The 19,453-nt window shown below is 35.7% G+C and overlaps 1 protein-coding gene across 1 annotated transcript; it reads right to left on the bottom strand.

The window, feature by feature from the left end:
* Positions 1–14,144: 14,144 nt before the first annotated feature.
* On the bottom strand, positions 14,145–15,781 carry arl4cb (ADP-ribosylation factor-like 4Cb). Its single transcript, XM_048194077.1, has one exon. It carries the CDS (start codon positions 15,368–15,370, stop codon positions 14,792–14,794), a length of 579 nt encoding a protein of 192 aa, XP_048050034.1. The 5' UTR covers positions 15,371–15,781; the 3' UTR covers positions 14,145–14,791.
* Positions 15,782–19,453: the final 3,672 nt, after the last annotated feature.

Below are 19,453 nucleotides of genomic sequence, written 5' to 3'. Positions count from 1 at the left end.
TTCTTAGCCTGAGCGATTTTAAATATTTCATGCAGTGGATGAAGAAATCATCAGATCATCTTTATTACTTACAACATCTCTCACCCCCTTTAAAACAATCAAAAGCTTCAGTATCAAAGTGCCTTGTCTTGCACACTTGCACTGCTTTTCACTCAATTTGCACCATGCTGTGGGGTCATGTGGAAGAGTTTAGATGGAGATAATGAGACAGACTTATCCAGTGCAGTCATTAATCATGCAGTTCATGGAGATGTGATGCTTTATGGCTCAGTGCCAGTCTAGGACTGGTCACCAACATCTAGTTCACAGAGTCATGTTCCACCATTTATGGTATATTATGGATCAGTCTGCTAATGCGAAATTTGAAAACCTTCTGACATTTTACAGACCTGTACTGCTAATCCCAGCTAACAAAAATATGTTCTGAGAACATTTTGCTAATGTTCATATTAAAGGTGATAGAGAGGATTTTTTCGTCGACTGAGAATCCAAAGACTGTTACTGAGTTTTTGAAATGAGCGCATGCGTAAGAACAACCCCCCTCCTTCACAGCTCATTTCAAGGGAACGCCTCCCAAAACTCATGCACGAGTATTGGAACACGAGTGTTTACCACCGGCATTCGCTGTGTCATGTTAGTGGATTCATTATGTCGGACTCACCGCAGGTAACTCATAATCTGCAGTTGTTACTCCTGTCTCCTGACAAAAACATTGCATGCGGCGCCTGTGGAGTGTGGAAAGTTACTGGAGCGCGCAGCCGCGCACGTCTCTCACAAGGAACGTCACGGCAGTGATTGACAAGCCAGAGGGCCAATTGTTTACGCAATGATCGCGTAAACGATTGGCTGATGTTTTTAAGGCCCTACCTCGTGCACAGATGATGTATATTAATATTATTACTATCAGTGCACCTAATAAATAGCCTTGTATCAGTTAGTAAAGACAGTTTCAAGTAATATTGCAAAAATGTATAAAACAAAACATCCTCTTTAGCACCTTTAAAGGGATAGTTCACCCAAAAATGAAAATTTGATGTTTATCTGCTTACCCCCAGCGCATCCAAGATGTAGGTGTCTTTGTTTCTTCAGTAGAACACAAATGATGATTTTTAATTGCAACTGCTACCGTCTGTCAGTGGTATAATGCATGTCAGCGGGAACTTGGACTATAAGAGTAAATAAAACACGACAGACAAATCCAAATTAAACCCTGCGGCTCGTGACGACACTTTGATGTCTTAAGACACGAAACGATCGGTTTGTGCGAGAAACCGAACAGTATTTATATAATTTCTTACCTCTAATACACCACTATGTCCAACTGCATTCATCACTCGATTCGTTTGGTCTGATCGCGCTCTGACAGCGGCAGTGATGTCTCGCTCTCATTGAAGTATATGCGCGTTGGACATAGTGGTGTATTAGAGGTAAAAAATGATATAAATACTTTTCGGTTTCTCGCACAAACCGATCGTTTCTTGTCTTAGGACATCAATGTGTCGTCATGAGCTGCAGGGTTTAATTTGGACTTGTCTAAGCAAGTTTTATTTACTCTTATTGTAGAAGTTCCCATCCACTAGCATTATTTGACTGACAGACGGCAACGGTTGGAGTTAAAAATCATCATTTGTGTTCTACTGAAGAAACAAATTCACCTACATCTTGGATGCTCTGGGGGTAAGCAGATAAACATCAAATTTTCATTTTTGGGTGAACTATCCCTTTAAGTTATAAAAATGTTATTTCTGAATGTACACAGAACATTCAAAACATCCAGTTATTTTAAATGCTTTAAAAACATTTTTTCTTGGTCATGCAAGCATGACTAATGTTCTATTAAAGTTACTGGAAGAATGTTGGTTTATAACTTTGAGACAACCTTGCCAGAACATTAGCCAAAGTTCTGAGAACATTCCCTGTTAGCTGGGATTTATATATTTATTAGGCGTGATAGTAAACAGGTTTTAAAATCTTTTGCATCAAGACTGTTAAGAAAAGGAAGACAGAACTGTGAACAGATAGTGTTAGTCTACCACAAGCTCTTCTCAGAAGATCACTGCTCAGCTGTTCAGCCCACACACTATTACTATCAAGTATGCAAGCATAACATGGAGTCAGCACTTTTGCAGGAGAAAAAGCAATGACTATAATGCTTATAGTCATTTATAACATTGCAGTATTGTTTTCTAATAAATAGTCCCTCTCTGATCCAATCAATGGTGATTTCTGCTTAGTAAGGGCCGATAATTTTTAGAAATTAAACATTGAGCCAGTTGTGTTTAAAACCATGTTCTTCCCTTACCCTGAGTCACTATTGTAAAGCTGCAGCAATTATTTATATTCATAGTTGTTGAGTTTGTTTTTGCAATTTCAGCTCAAATTTCAGCTTCTGTCATTCATTCTTGTGTGTTCACATCATGTCCGTAAATGAAGAAATTAACTCCTGGCTAAATGAAAGCACTTACTTTTTTCAGATTACATTTTTTGTATACGTCTTGTATTTTTTCATCATACTATCAGTGATCTTAATTTAGCTAGTCAAAAACAAAAAAACAAAAAAAAAAACATCAGTAGCCTGTAGCAGTAACAGATGGCGATAGAGAGCAAAGTCATACAGCAGTCTTCTGTGAAGTACTGTATAGGCCAGGGTGCCCAATCCTGTCCTTGGAGATCTACCTAACTACAGAGGGTGTGTCTCAATCAGCTCCCTAGTTCAGTAGTCAGGGAGTCAGCCATTTTAAGGGCAAAAAACTTCCAATGCACTGAAACGTTCGATCCCTAAAAAGTCTCACAATGCACCATGAAAACCAGGCAGCATCGATGCTCACTATGTTCCATTAACGGAAGTTCCGAAGCGCGAAAGTTAAATAACGTGAGCCAACTCACTGCACATAATGACACATGATAGATGTTTTTAAAAGTACAAACCATTATTTAATTATATTTCAGCATAAACAAACATCGCATATAATGAACAGTCTAGCTAACATTTATAATTTAAGGCTGAAATGTTGCATGTATATGTAACAAGCAAAGTATTTATCATAATGTACTTTAAATAATATTAAAAAATAATGTCAGAAAGATATCAGTTCTGATGTAAATACATCACTAAATACCAGTAGCGATGTTGTACATAAGGACGTTGTAACATCGCCGGAAATAGAGTCATCAGTGTCCCAATGTGTAGTGAGTCATGACTGTCCTGCAGTACCCGAATTCATGTACATGATATAATGATTCACGACCTCGGAAGCTAGGGAGCTGATTAAGATGCACCCAGAGTTCAGATCCAATCCTGATGCAACACACCTGTCTGTAATTATCAAGTGTTCTGAATATCTTAATTAGCTGGTTCAGGTGTGTTTGATCAGGGTTGGAGCTGAACTTTGCAGGAAGGTAGATCTCCAGGAACAGGATTGGGCAGTGGGCACCCCTGGTATAGGCCAATTCACAGATGCAGACCAACGTGACATTCACCAGCACGTCACTTCTCGGACATTCTAATTCTGATTCTGATTCAGCATGTTCACTTGGCAAAAACAAGCTCAGACAGATGCCAACAGTCTCCGACAGGGATAACACACTGATCCGACAAAACCTGAGGAAGTGTCTGTTGCCATCTGTGAATTGGCCTTTAGTCAGTATTAAAACACTGGAAGTTATATAGAAGAATGCGAACATACATTCCTTATGAAAACAGACCAAGACAAATACTATTTTTTTTATTCTGTCTTAAATTAAAATTAACTTAAAGGGTTAGTTCACCCAAAAATGAAATTTCTGTCATTAATTACTCACCCTCATGTTGTTCCAAACCTGTAAGACTTCAGAACACAAATTAAGACATTTTGATTAAATTTGATGACTCAGTGAGGCCTGCATTCACAGCAATGACACTTCCTCTCTCAAGATCCATAAAGGTACTAAAAACATATTTAAATCAGTTCATGTGAGTACAGTGGTTCTATCCTAATATTATAAAGCGACGAGAATACTTTTTGTGCGCCAAAAAAACAAAATAACGACTTTTCAACAATATAGTGATGGGCCGATTTCAGAACACTGCTTCGGAGCTTTACGAATCGAATCAGTGACTCGGATCTCCTATCAAACGGCTAAACTGCTGAAATCGCGTGACTTTGGCGCTCAGAGTCACTGATTTGATTTGCAAAGCTCCGAAGCAGTGTTTTGAAATCGGCCCAACACTATATTGTTGAAAAGTCGTTATTTTGTTTTTTTGGTCCACAAAAAGTATTATCGTCGCTTTATAGTATTAAGGTAGAACTACTGAACTGTTTTAAATATGTTTTTAGTACCTTTATGGATCTTGAGAGAGGAAATGTCATAGCTGTGAATGCAGGCCTCACTGAGCCATCTGATTTTATCAAAATATCTTAATTTGCATTCTGAAGATGAATGAAGGCCTTACGGGTGTGGAACGACATGAGGGTCAGTAATAAATTACATTATTTTCATTTTTGGGTGAACTAACCCTTTAACAGACTGACAGGGAAGAGGAAAAATTGTTGAATAAAGTCATTTTTTTGTTAAAAATGTATTCTTGTTGCTTCATAGCATTTAGGTTGAACAACTGCAGTCATGCTGACTATTTTAATGATGTTTTTCCTACTTTTCTGAACAATGAATGTGGTAATATCATTGCTTTCAATGGAGGATAAAAAAAACGTCTCGGATTTAATAAAAATACTTCGTGTTCCGAAGATGAACGAAGGTCTTACGGGTGTGGAACGACATGAGGGTGAGTAATTATTTTTGGGTGAACTAACCCTTTAATTTCAAATCTTCTAACCACTCATTACAAAATAAATGTATATTTTCCCTGATTGACTCTGGGGCTCGTTAAGCTTAACAAATCATTATTTTTTTCCAGAATGCCTCTGGCATGGCTCAGTCTTTCTCTCATGCATTAGTGTGACTGCTGCACCCAAAACCGGTTTGTTTACTCAACCATGCATGGAGTCGTAGAACTTTAACCTTTGACCTGTGACACTTCTCACAAAAAGTCAAATAGTGCAGCTTGGCCTACAACCCCCAAGTAAGTGGCATTTTTGTGCAGATCTCTGACCATCCCCCTTCCCAACCCAAATCCAGATTGTATAGTTCCTACAAGAAGCTGACATAGGGCACTGAACATTTTGTACAACATTAGGTATGTTGCTCTGAATGACTGCAGTGAGCTCAGGGCAAGACAGCCAGGAGAGCCTGCTAATGATAGGAAGTCATGCTATTCATTATATTCATTATGTTACATAACATGTTATACTGGTCTACTCAAAATATTATAGCATATACAGCCTCAGCTATAAACCAGAGAAGAAAGACAGGTTTTCTGTGTTTTTTTTCTCTCTTTTTCAAATATCTGAAAGAATCCTGCACACGTCAGAAAGATTTAACAGGCAGGCAAACAGGTGTGCATCACCCCACCTAAACAAGGGTGGTTTTGGTGAAAAATGTAACACAGTGGTGTTTGTGAAGCTGCATGGACCTCACAGTATAGGGCCTTTGACTGCCTGTCATACTGGAGGTGAGCCAGAATAAATTGGCTTAGTTGAACTTCTAGAATATACCTTCAGTTGAGAGATTTCCCAATGCAAAAAGTGCTGATGTGTAAGAGAGATGATACAATAGCCACACTTCTTGAGACATAACCTTTAAAATAACTTTCTAATTTTCGCATCAAGTCTGTCAGATGGTATATGTTAGGTTAAGTCAGTTTCCCAATTTCAAACAGAGAGTTTGGTTGCAACATTGTAATCGAGTCATCATTGAGAAGTTTCCCAATTCTGCAATTTTCTTTGCACTTCAAATTTTTTTTTTTTTTGAATGATTTGTGACTATTTAACATTTAGCATATTTTAAGCAAGCAATTCAAATATACCCTACTGTTCAAAAGTTTGGGGTAAGATTTTTTTTATAGAAATTAATGTCTTTATTCAGCAAGGATGCATTAAATTGATCAAAAGTGACAGTAAGGTATTTTACATTGTTACATCCTAACTAAATTCTAATAAATGCTTTAATTTTAACTTTCCATTCATCAAAGAAATCTGAAAAAAATGTTTGCACAAACATATTAAGCAGCACAACTGTTTTCAACATTGATAATAATAAAAAATATTTTTTGAACACCAAATCAGCATATTAGAATGATTTCTGAAGGATCATGTGACACTGAAGACTGGAGTAATGATGCTGAAAATTCAGCTTTGTTATCACAGGAATAGGTTACAATTTAAAATATATTCAAACAGAAAACAACTGTTTAAATTGTATTTTTTGTACTTTACTGTATTTTTATAAATAGATGCAGCTTTAGTGAACATTATGGAAGAGGATTAGGGCCAAGCAATAATAAAAAAAAAAAAAACAATCTCGAGATTAAAGTTGTTAAATTTCGAGAAAAAACTCGTTAGATTATGAGAACAAATTCGTTAAATTATGAGAAAAAAAGTTGTTAAATTTCAAGAAAAAAGTCAAGATAAAATGTTGAGAATAAAGTCATTAAATTACGAGAAAAAAGTTGTTAGATTATGAGAACAAATTTGTAATTTAACGACTTTTTTCTCATAATTTAATGAGTTTATTCTCAACATTTTATCTCGACTTTTTTCTCGAAATTTAACAACATTTTTCTCATAATTTAATGAATTTGTTCTCATAATCTAACGACTTTTTTCTCGTAATTTAATGACTTTATTCTCAACATTTTATCTCGACCTTTTTCTTGAAATTTAACGATTTTGTTCTCGTAATTTAACGAGTTTATTCTCAACATTTTATTTCGACTTTTTTCTCAAAATTTAACAACTTTAATCTCGAGATGGTTTTATTTTTTTTATTATTGCTTGGCCCTAATCCTCTTCCGTTGAGCATAAAAGGCTTCTTTAAAAAACAAACAAACAAACAAACAAAAAAAACATTACAAACATTTTGACACCAAACCTTTGAACGGTAGTGTACCTTATTATGCCGTTAAAGATCTTGAAATATGCACAATATATCACTTAAGTGAAAGTTAGTGATTAGTGACATTTTATACATTCAAGGTATTTGATCACTTAAACAGTACAATATTGAATATAACATATCCATATAACATGGGAAAACATCTAATAAAAAACAATACCAGCAAAACCTCTGGAGGTGGAGTCTTATGTGTCTGTGGCTTTCTACGTTCATTCTGTAATGAGTTTATATTATTGAATGAAAGAGAAGTAAAAAGCAGGAAATTCTTTTTACACAATGAAAATTCAGTTCAGGAACTTTTAAGGGCATGCACATTTGTATAGCATTTGAGTTCAGAAATACTGAGAAATACAGATCTATTTTAGTGTAGGAAATATTCAGCAAGTGTGCTTCAAAATATGAACCCACACTACTCTGCAAAGCATTGCAAAATACTGTGTTGCTTCAGTAGAACAGGGGCACACGAGGAACAAGAATCAGATAGGGTGGGACAGAGAAAGAGAGAGAGCAGGAACAATAGAGAGCTGGGCAACAGAAAGTCGCTCCATTTCCATTTGAAAGGAGTTCCCCAGCTTTGGCCGCTGAGAATTGAAGGCGGAAATCATTTTCACTTCAGCGGCCGTCTCACGTTCTCAAGGAAAGTAGAGGTGGAATTGAAATGTCTGTATAAAGTAGCAGTACAGAACATATAAATCATATAAATGTGTCTGTTGCATATCTGCAGTGTAAATCTATGATGATCGGTCAAGATTGAGATAAGATTTAGATAAGATTGATATTTATTTAAAGAATTTATGGCTTTTAATTACCACAAACAATAATTTTGACTAGTCGCTCAAAGCAAAAATCAAGGTTACAGTGAGGCACTTACAATGGAAGTAAATGGGGCCGATTTTCGGAGGATCTAAAATCAGAAATGTGACACTTATCATTTTATAAAAGTGCTTACATTAATTCTTCTATTAAGACTTGTGTATTATTTGTAGGGAGCCCCTAAAGGGACATGATGAACAAGAAAAAAATGAGATGGCAGGAAAAATTATTTGGCAATGCTTTTGCATTCTCTCGCAATTGTTTTGCATTCCCCCAAGAAACTTTGCCTTCACTTCACTCTAAAAAATGCGCTTGGGTTAAATGTTTGCCCAACCTGCTGGGTAGTTTTATTTAAACCAACTATTGTTTAAAAATTGCTATATGGCTAGCTTAAAATGAACCCAAAATAGTTGGGAAATTAAAAACCAGATGCAATTAGAGGCAACAATAATAGACAAAAGGTGAATGTTTATTAATAAGCTTTAATATTTTATTAATATAAATTTAATAGTTTAATAGTTTATTAATATAAATGTATTAATAAGCAATTTAATAAATGTTTATTGTTTAATAATTATTCATTGAACATTAATAAATGTTCATTTCCAACATACTTTGGGTTAATTTTAATTAAGCAATACAGTAATTTTTAAACAATAGTTGAGTTAAATAAAACTACCCAGCAGGTTGGGCAAACATTTAACCCTACCGCTGGGTTAAAACAACCCAATTGCTGGGTTTGTCCATTTTCAACCCAACTTGGGTTGTTTTTAACCCAGCATTTTTTAGAGTGTTGCAAAGAAACCAAACTTATTATTTTTCCTCCCATCTCATATTTTTCCCCTCACCACCATGTCCCCTTAATAGCTCTGTGTATTTGAGCTCTAAAGTTGTTCTCATCATTTTTTTGGTCAATTTACTGTTTTAGCCATTACGTCATGGCAAAATCATACACTCTAAAAAATGTTGGGTTAAAAACAACTCGAGTTGAAAATGGACAAACCCAGCAATTGGGTTGTTTTAACCCAGCAGCCGGGTTAAATGTTTGCCCAACCTGGATAGTTTTATTTAACTCAACTATTGTTTAAAAATTACTGTATTGCTTGCTTAAAATGAACCCAAAATATGTTGGAAATTAACATTTATTAATATGTTTAATAAATTAACATTTAAGTTTAATAAATGATAATTAAACAATACAACATTTATTAAATTGCTTATTAATAAATGTTCACCTTTTGATTATTATTGTTGCCTCTAGTAATTATGTGTCTGATTTTTAATTTCCAACCTATTTTGGGTTCATTTTTAAGCCAGCCATTTAGTAATTTTTAAGCAATAGTTGGGTTAAATAAAACTGCCCTGAAGGTTGGACAAACATTTAACCCAACCGCTGGGTTTGTCCATTTTCATCCCATCTTGGGTTGTTTTTAACCCAGCATTTTTTAGAGTGTTGCACCAAAATTTTATAATCGGGTAAAGCTGTACATAGAAATGGTTAGCAAGTGTATTTTTCACTCATATCATATTAACAAGTACAGTATATTGTCTATATCTTGTGGCTATAATGAAACAGAGATTGTTGTAATGTTTACAGATTGGCCCCACTGACTTCTATTGTAATGCCTCACTGTAACCCAGATTTTCACTATTTTTCGTTTGAAGAAAAGGGGAGACATATTAAAAATAATCTTTGCTGTAATCAACATTATGCCAAAAGTATGCTGATTTAGCTTGAACCTGAATTTTTTCTTTAACAATTTCCAAGTGTTACATATGCAATGTTATCTAATGAACATATAATTTCAGCTTAATCATCTGATTCTCTAATGTCCCAGAGTTATAGTTCAGGCTCATCCTATTAAGCACAAACAATTAAATTATTATATAATGACCTAGTAAAGACATAGAAGATGTGGGTGTAGGATATGACCCAGATTTCTCCCCAGAACAAAAGGTCTGTTGGGTGTAGCTGCTGTTTCACACTTATCAAACATCCATTTGTGGTATCTGTTACGATGATACAAAGTCAAAGCATAAGAGAGGGAAGCCTTTCAAAAGCCTTTTATGCCTGAAGGATGTACGTAAGCTAATATTTCACATCCAGCTTTCTGAATAAAGAATAAAGTCATGTATCATGGATCTTTTCTTCATTGCTCTATTTTCCTGAGGTCTGTGTGGATCTTCAGCAGTTCAGTTCTGCTCATGAGTTCCAGTGGTCTTGTGATGTCAAGCGCCTGTTTGTTTATTCTGAGTCTGACAGGTGCCCTTTGTCTTTAGATTAAAGACCTAATTAATTTGTCTCTACATGACTGCTGGTGCAATGCAATTTACATTGTTTTCACCCGTTGTTTCTCATAGATTAATTATGCTGTATTTTGTGGTGTGGGGGAGGGGTGCTCTTTCTCTGAAGCCTACAGTAAGCATGATAGCAATTTACAATATAGATAGATAGATAGAAGTCTCATCTAATATGCTGATTTGCTGATCAAGAAATATTTTGTATTATCAATGTTGAAAACAGTTGTCCCACTTAATATTTTTGTAGAAAACAATACATTTTTTCAGGTTTCTTTCATGAAAAAGAACAGTATTTACATTATTAATGTCTTTACTCTCACTTTTGACCAATTTAATGCATCCTTGCTGAATAAAAATATTCAAATTTCTTTAAAAAATGAATCTTACTGGACCTAAACTTTTGAACGGTAGTAATAGTTTACTTATATGTCAAATGACACGTGATTTAAAGGTGATGCAAAAACTTGTGAAATTGAGATCCAGGCAGTAGATAAAGTTGATGAAAAATTATTTATTCATTACAATTAAATTTAGCCTCACACGCAAACTTTAATCGATAATGAAAATACTTAATAAAACCAAAAGGTAAAATAACCATCATAAAGTATTAGTCAATAGTTAATAATAAAATTTAGAGTATTGTAAAATCCAGAGTATTGTATCTAATAGATGAAGATCAAAAAGAGCAATAATTAAGACATTTGCAGATAAGAGACAAGTAGAAGCCAAGGAGAGCAAAGGAGAGAAGAAAAAGCTGAATTATCAACAACTCAGTCCATATTATACCATAAGCATACAGGGAAATTCCCAACCCACACAAACTGATGTTTTTGTTCTAAATGAAAAGGTTAATTTCACCCACTACGTCATCTACTGGTCCAGTGTCAAAAATAGTTGTTTTATCCCCTATAGGGAATTTTGCAAATCTTACATAATTAAATGTCAGCAGACATATTTTGATCAGATTCAAATTCAAATGGTTATTTCTGCAGGCGTCCAATGTCTAACCACAAACGTGTCAGCGTGACCTGTCACATTGGAACACTTGAAGAACATCTGAACATAACAAGCATACTCTTAAATATAAAATAACCATAAGGGTACAATCACCAGTGAATACTTGAAAATATGATAAGAATTAATCTATAAAGTATGAGTACATAAATATATGAAAGCAAAAGTCATAAGCCATAAATGATTAAAAATAAATATTAACAAAAGTGCATGAATATGAATATTGACCATTTCGGATCCATCAAAAGGCATTTTAAAGGCGCTGTCTTGTATTCTTTTAAAACAGTATCCAATATTTTTCTCTGCTGCCATTTGTAACACTAATCAATTGAGACTAGTCAAAGCAGAGTTTACTTCAGATATTCTGATAAATGTCTCTATCAAGCTGTCTGATCATAAATAAGCACAACTGCCCAAAGCAAAATCTGCATATGCAGCCAAGCATGCTGGGAAAGGAAGTTGAACTGACCCTAGATCCAATAAGAGAGTCCAATCCGCAGGGCTGGATAAGGTAATGGGCAAAATAAGAAGTTTGAAATCCGTTGTTGTTATACTTGGATTGTTGTCACTTGTTCAGATCTCTACTGACATTAGGTAAAAACCATGGTAAAACATGCCATTACGAGACCAAATGGAGTGTATTCGAACATAAATGCAAGTTTATTAACACATTGGGAATGTAAACGCTAAATGCTTCTTGATACTTGTTTTGTGGTAGAACTGGCCTGATGGTCATGGAAGGGGGTTGTGGGTCTCATGCTGTACTTCTCTCTCCCGTGAGAGGGAGGAGACAGGCATTGATTTGCAGCCATTTGCTGAAGGTTTCTTCTTTCTGTTGTGCTATTCCCTCAAGGAACCTGGAGATATCCACCCACCCTTGCCCCCGACACAGACACTCACCCATTATGTGTCTCTGTCCCCATCCCCCTCTCAAGGGAAATGTAAACAGCTTTCCCCTCCTCCGTAGATTTCTCACTCACATCTCACACTTTTCTTTCTTTCAGGCACCTTCAGTCTCTTGCACAATTTACACATATAAGGCCAGAGGTTTTGCATTTGATTGACAGGAGGGCAACATTTGGTTCTCACACAGAGCTAAGAATGGGCCCGCCTAATAGCTTCATGGATTTATGCACATACTAACCTGTATAAAGTCAAACTTTAAAATTATAAATGCCAACAGAAGCCCAAATTGCAGCTGAGAAAACAGACCATCAGCACGTTCCACAGGTGAAGGAACACACACAACTTAAACATACACATTCACACATTCACAAAATCTCAAATGTTCATAAACAAACTTTAGGTTTTTGGACAGAGTTTGAAATTCATATATATATATATATATATATATATATATATATATATATATATATATATATATATATATATATATGCTTCAAATCATAACCAGAACAATTGACTTTTCTGTCAACAGTTTTAGTTTCTGACACATGCAAAATATAGCAATGCAAGAATGCGAGGACTGCAGTGTGGAAACATTAAAATTCTCTGTTGCAATTTTTTAAAAGGTTTTCCTGACTCAGCAGTTGCTTATTTTGTCACCATTTCTACCTTTGTTAGAGGAAACTCCTCTACAGTTTAATCATGCGAGACCAAGAAAGAATCTGTTAAATATAAATCTTGTCCGAAACAGTTTCCGACAGAAGATTGAGAGAGATTTCCAGAGTTCTTGCTGTCCATCTTTATGAAGGCTTGTTGAATAATTGACTTTATTTTACATTTTTGAGTCAATATTCCTCACGTCCACATCATGCATTCTGTTAAATACTGCTGGATACTGGGTTAGTAAAACAACTATTGCTATATAACCTAAACTGAACCTGAAAACACAAGACAAGACAAATCGCCACCTTGGAATTACAAGGTTCTATCTGCATTCTGAGCAGTTTTGAGATATTGAGCTTCAAAGTTTTTGCATTTTTGCAATGTGTGAAAAACTCAATTTTGACAAAAATGTCAGATAGAACCTTATAATTCCAAGGTGACAAAATGTAAAGATTGCCTTCATGACCTCATTATGGCATCATCTTCTGCTGTCCATTTGGAGGTACACAGGGAATTGCCTTCTGTCTTCACAAAAGCCTCATGTGAAACCTGATCTTCATCAAAGTTTCATGTATAGTGAGTCTCTTATCAGCCCGCCTATCAAATCAAGACAAATGACTCTTACCAGCTACAGTTTATAATAACAGAAATGCATTATTAAACTTTTATGTTTATTTAGTGTAACTTTATGGGAAATTTGATGAGTGAAGACCACACTCAAAAAAACAAAAACACATTATTTTATAATTACTTGCTGAAGAATATTTAAAACATAGTCAAATTCCGAGTTTCAGGTAAGACCGTGAAATTTTGGTTAGGTATAATTGTGGCTGTACGTGACCAGCCAGTTTTCTTAAATGGGGGTTTCTGTATAGACTGACCATCTCTTCCCTCTTGGGATGAAACCTTAGAGTTAAATGGGATAGAAAGACACCATTGTCAGCATGGCATGGCTGGAAAGGGGGCTTATTCTCTAGAGCTAATATAACAAAGAGCATGGGTATCCAAATACACACTTTTTGTGAAAAACATTAAATTAAATGTGCGTGTGTTCGTAAACAACTGCAAAATATGTGTAGATGTCGCAGGCATTACAATTCACCTTTCAATTCAGTTAACAAAATGAACTTGATTCATGCCTACTTCAAAGGAAGTGTGCTGAAGGTAAAGCTCAGAGTCCTGAGAGTTCCATAAATAAATATAAGAAATAAGAATAATGCATTGAAAAGTTGTCAGCGTGGCTTATTTCAATAATTCTAAAGCTAAGCTCATATACCTTTACTTTAAAAGACTGAAAAAAGCCCAAATGAAATTTTCAATGAACCTATATCAGAAGACAGATGCTGTTATCAGCATTTCTTTGAAAAACATAAAATCTGAGGTGAGAGATTCATCCATGAAGCTGACCTCACCTTTTACCCTCAGATCACCATGATAAAAAAACATGAGAGAAGATGTTTGCTTTAACACATATTTTAATTGAAAAATACTTCAGGTTTCATTTTGACTCTGTAATACACTGACAGTCTAATATCTGATCTACAGTGTTGTACACTACTATCTTGGTAAGAAAAAAGTGCTTATAAGTGGACCGTGTTGCAGGCAATGCCCCGTCCATCACTTGTGTTCTTCAGAGTTCCAGTATCTTCACGAGGCCTCATACTCACTCCGGCCCTGTGAAGTTACAGTAAATTTGTGAATTACAAGGTCCTCAAACCCCAAATTCTTTCTGGGATTTTGAAGATACAGTTCTTGATAATGTTCTTTAGAAGTTCACTCTGTTCCATAAGAGTCAAAATAAGATATCAAGCATTCCATGAAATGTTACAGCGTTTTTCACAGTGCTTCAGTAGAGGCTCCTTCAAACTGATGACCAGGCTATGCAAATAAATGGCAGCTTAATCGGGACCAGCCCTTTTATATCAAACAAATCATTTCCAATTTTTTTGGTTCACCTGCGCCATCACGATCACATGCAACATAAATCCAGCTCGAGAACAAACAACCATTCAGATAATGGTCAACAGTGCAATGTTGAAATGGCAAACCCAATGACTCAGGCCATCAGCAATGGAAAAAAAAAGGCAGGTTCAGGCTTAGAGAGTTATCGCTTCTTTTTCTGTTTGAGGCTTTTTCGTCGCTTGACTATCATTTCATACAGTTTGTCCATGCCTTCGTGAAGCCCCTCACCAATGATGGCACAGGCCGGTTGAATGTGGTAAGTAGTGGCAGGCGTGAGTTCCTGGAGCGCGAGCTGCTTCTCTATGTCAGCCACAGACAGAGATTTTGGCAGGTCCTGTTTATTAGCTATGACTAAAAGCGGTGTTCCTTGGTTTTCAGCAAATTTGGTCACTTTATGGAGCTCCGTCTTGGCCTCCTCCAGTCGATCCACGTCTACAGAGTCCACCACATAAATAATGCCATCCGTGCACCTACTGTAAGATTTCCACAAGGGCCGGAGTTTCTCCTGCCCACCAACATCCCAAAAATGACAGCTTATGCCTTTGGCAGTGCCATTACTAAGCTTGATCTTTTCCGTGTTGAATCCTATTGTGGGCACAGTATTGACAAACTCGTTGAATTTCAGTCTGTAAAGGACCGTGGTTTTCCCTGCTGAATCCAAGCCAAGCATCACTATATGGAGGGACTGAAACGCGGATATATTGGAGAAACTGTTCCCCATTTTGATCTCCTCGTTAGCAGGGGTAAAAACCAAAGCAGACCCCTCGGCACCAGCGATTAGACCAAATTCAGACTGGATGTGATGGAGTGATCATTGCAGTGCGCGTGAGATCAGCTCGTGCTCGGTAAACACTCCTCAATGTGCGGAGAGCCTCCGCAATAACAGCTCACATCAACATTCCCACCACAAACTGCTTAAAATTCCTCCTGATGGCTCGGTGGTCAGTCTCTCCCGGCAGTCGTCCACATTAGCGATGAATGAATGTGATCAGAAATCTGCTTTGGACGTAACACGAACGCGTCTACTCACGCAGTGATGGACACAAGCGAATGTATGATAATGAATGGAAGCCAGCAGTGGCCCTGCAGCAGCTGCTCCTCACGCTGGAGAAACTCCGCCCGCATTTCATGTGAAAACTGAAAAACAAACCCCTCTTATGGCAAGCCATTTATTCCTTAAAACTAGACAGTATACGTTTTTATGTTACGGGCAGTTTTTTTAAACACTTGTAAGTAGTCCAAGAATGACTATCTTTTTCACTATTAAATAGTAGATTTGTAGATAATATTTATTCATATATATAATACATACTAATTTCGTTTTTTTTTTATTTTTTTTTTTTTTTATTTTTTATACAGTAAAACACATAACATGGACAATTTGAGTCTACATAAAGTAAGCCTAATTTTTGCTTTATTATTATTATTATTATTATTATTAATAATTATTATTTTAAAATGTGTGATGTTACCTATCTGCAAATGTATTTTGTCATGTTGTGCTTAAAACATTTTGCGCTTAAATAACTACAAATAATTGAGGAAGGGGTCATTCAATGGTCCTTCATTATTATTCATTAAGGATTAGTTCACTTTCAAATAAAAATTTCCTGATAATTTACTCACCCCCATGTCATCCAAGATGTCCATGTCCTTCTTTCTTCAGCTGAAAAGAAATGAATGTTTTTGATGAAAACATTCCAGGATTATTCTCCTTCTAGTGGACTTCAATGACCTCCAGATGGTTGAAGGTCAAAATTACAGTTTCAGCGCAGCTTCAAAGGGCTTTAAACGATACCAGACGAGTAATGAGGGTCTTATCTAGCGTAACGATCGGTCATTTTCTAAAAAAAATAAAATAAAAAATTATATACGTTTTAACCATAAATGCTCGTCTTGAACTAGCTCTCTTCTTCTTCTCTTTTAGAATTCCGGCAGTATAGACGCTGCTAAGTGTATTACTGCCCTCCACAGGTCAAAGTTTGAACTAAATTGTCATATACAATATGCTACTGCAAATATATAACAATTAATTCAAACTTTGACCTGTGGAGGGCAGTAATACACTTAGCAGCGTCTACACTGCCGGAATTCTAATTATATATTCTAATAAAGCCATTTGAAGCTGCACTGAAACTGTAATTTTGACCTGCAACCGTTTAGGGCCAATTGAAGTCCACTATATGGAGAATAATCCTGGAATGTTTTCATCAAAAACCTTAATTTCTTTTCGACTGAAGAAAGAAGGACATGGACATCTTAGATGACATGGGGGTGAGTAAATTATCAGGAAAATTTTATTTGAAAGTGGACTAATCCTTCAAGTATAGGCTATATTGAATGAATAATAGTTTCTAGTGTTTTCAAAAATAGGCCTACACTTAAAGCTGTCTGTAACTTTTTTTCTGGTTAAAAATGATCCAAAATCAATTATTGAGCAAGTACATAACCAATCAGTGTTCAAAACTATCTCTTTACCTATGCCCAATTCACAATGGTAATAATGTTTTCTAATTTGAGTGGTTTGTGTCTGTTTCCGTGGGAAATATGAGTTCATCTTTGCATCATCATGTCATGTCTGTATAAAGAAGGATCCCGGCTAGTAGGCTCACATGTGTGGATGCTGCAGGTGGTGGATCTTTCAGCTGAAATGTAATTAAACTTGATTAATTTTGATGGCGGCTTGTAATAAAGAAAGTTCAAAACGACAATCATCGTTGACAACTGGGGAATCACCAGTAGTAAAAAGTAAAAGACTTCGGACCGTGGAGAGACTACAGCAAAAAAGGATAAACAACCGCGCCCGTGCGAAAACAAGAATAAATATAGGCAGGGCTTTTGAAGGTGCCGTTTTGAACGGGTTCAAAACAAACACAGAGATGGCTTATTTTTTTATTATTGGACAGATAAGATATTTCAATGATTTAGTGAGTAATTGGGTAACAGTATAGCACACTTGTTTGCTTAATCTATATGGAATTTCCTTTATTGTGCTTTTTCTCTCGCTTTTCTATTGGTCATTATGGTAAATTTCAGTTTTGTACTACCTATGAGAGAGCAATTCGCCTCTATTCCAAGAAAAGCATATCCGCCTCCACCTCTAGTGTTAAGTATTGGAGCTGAATAAGAACGGTAAAGTGAATATTATTACACATTCGACACAAAACATTATGTAAAGAAGATAACTCCACAAATAACTGCAATTTCAGGTTTCAAACAGAGATGGCGACAAACAGGCAAAAGTTAGGGACTGCAGCTTTAAAAATAAAATTTCCAAAAGGGGGTCTCACAGCAATACCATGGCAGAACAATTGTGGGTTTCCCAAAAAACCTTTTAGTAAAAAGTTCTTAAAAGAACCATATTCTTCTTATTGTGAAAAACATTTTAATAATCTAAAGAACCTTTTTCCATTATAAATAACATTTTGTGCGATAGGTTCCATTTATGTGAAAGGTTCTTCATGGAACCATTGATGCCAATAAAGAACCTTTATTTTGAAGTGAGTATACTGGCTACTATAGTAATACAATTTAAGTAAGTAAGTTATAGTAACAAAAATAGTTCACTACTAGTTAGTTGAAGGAATAAATGTTAAAATGGTTTTCCACACAACCTTCCTCAGCAGTCTCTGCACAGGTTATTTCTAGTTTTCATGGAAGATGTGTGGCATTCGTAAAGAAACCAGTGTGCGTCAACAAGGTACCGATTTGTCCAAAAACACGTTAGGAACAAATTTACATTTTAGACACGTATTTCAACATTCCCCTGAAATCATTTAAATAAAATACTAATATTTCCACAGCAAATTTGAATCATTATATCTTAACCTTCTAACTCTTCAGAGCGATTAACTTTTATTGGTATTTCGTCTGACCAAAAGCTTTTTTCAAACGAGCATTATCTCATAGTCTAATTTCAGTTAAACTGAAGTTACATTGTGGCTAATGTTATTGTTGGTATATAGCGCCACCTGCCGTTCATAGTAGGTACATGGTGTTTATCAAAACCCAGCTTTGTACAGAGACTGGTGGTTAAACTTCATTGCATTTGTTTACATTGTATAGCTGGGTTCTCCTAGACCCTAAAAACTTAACCAATGTATCACCTTCATGGAGGAGTGTGGCATGGTATCAAATCGAAAATTTGTCTTTTACATATTTACATATGATAATCATTAATGTCAGGTTTAATTAGGGTATCATACAACATTGCTCATTGCTACTAATTTTGAACACAACTCAGATATGGTGGGCTACAATCTCTGCATGGGTGTCAGGAGATTGTCTTTACTGAGTAAACATTTAGGCTTATCAATTGTTTGTCCACTAGATGGTAGACAATGTTAGAAGAGAAATTACTGGAAATGAGAATTGGCCTTATTTTGTAATTACCAATTTACCTATTTAGGCTGTATAAAATGGCTTAGAATGTAACATTCAATCATGGACTTAAAAACGGACTATTTATACACTATTTCAAAACAATATAATTTTTTTAGCATTAGCATGAAGAAAATGAAAAATGAAGCAATGTACTGAGGCAAGTCATTTGTCTTTGTTTTCCTCAGCAGAACTGAGAAGAAACATGTTAATAAACAGACTTGCTTGACTGTATCTTTGGAATACCAGTTACAACTGTATAAAATCTTCACAGTTGATTCCACATGTTCATTATATCGTACACACACAGGGCCGTCGCTATAGCAGGGCGATATGTGGTGACGATTCTAAGGGAGATTCTTCTGCCTTAGGTCCCACAATTTCAAATGAGGGGGATGAGCGTGATTTCAACCGAGGAGGAACC

The sequence above is a fragment of the Megalobrama amblycephala genome, linkage group LG6 (genome assembly GCF_018812025.1).
Source record: "Megalobrama amblycephala isolate DHTTF-2021 linkage group LG6, ASM1881202v1, whole genome shotgun sequence".
NCBI classification, from domain to species: Eukaryota; Metazoa; Chordata; class Actinopteri; order Cypriniformes; family Xenocyprididae; genus Megalobrama; species Megalobrama amblycephala.
This window is presented reverse-complemented; position numbering and strand designations above follow the sequence as displayed.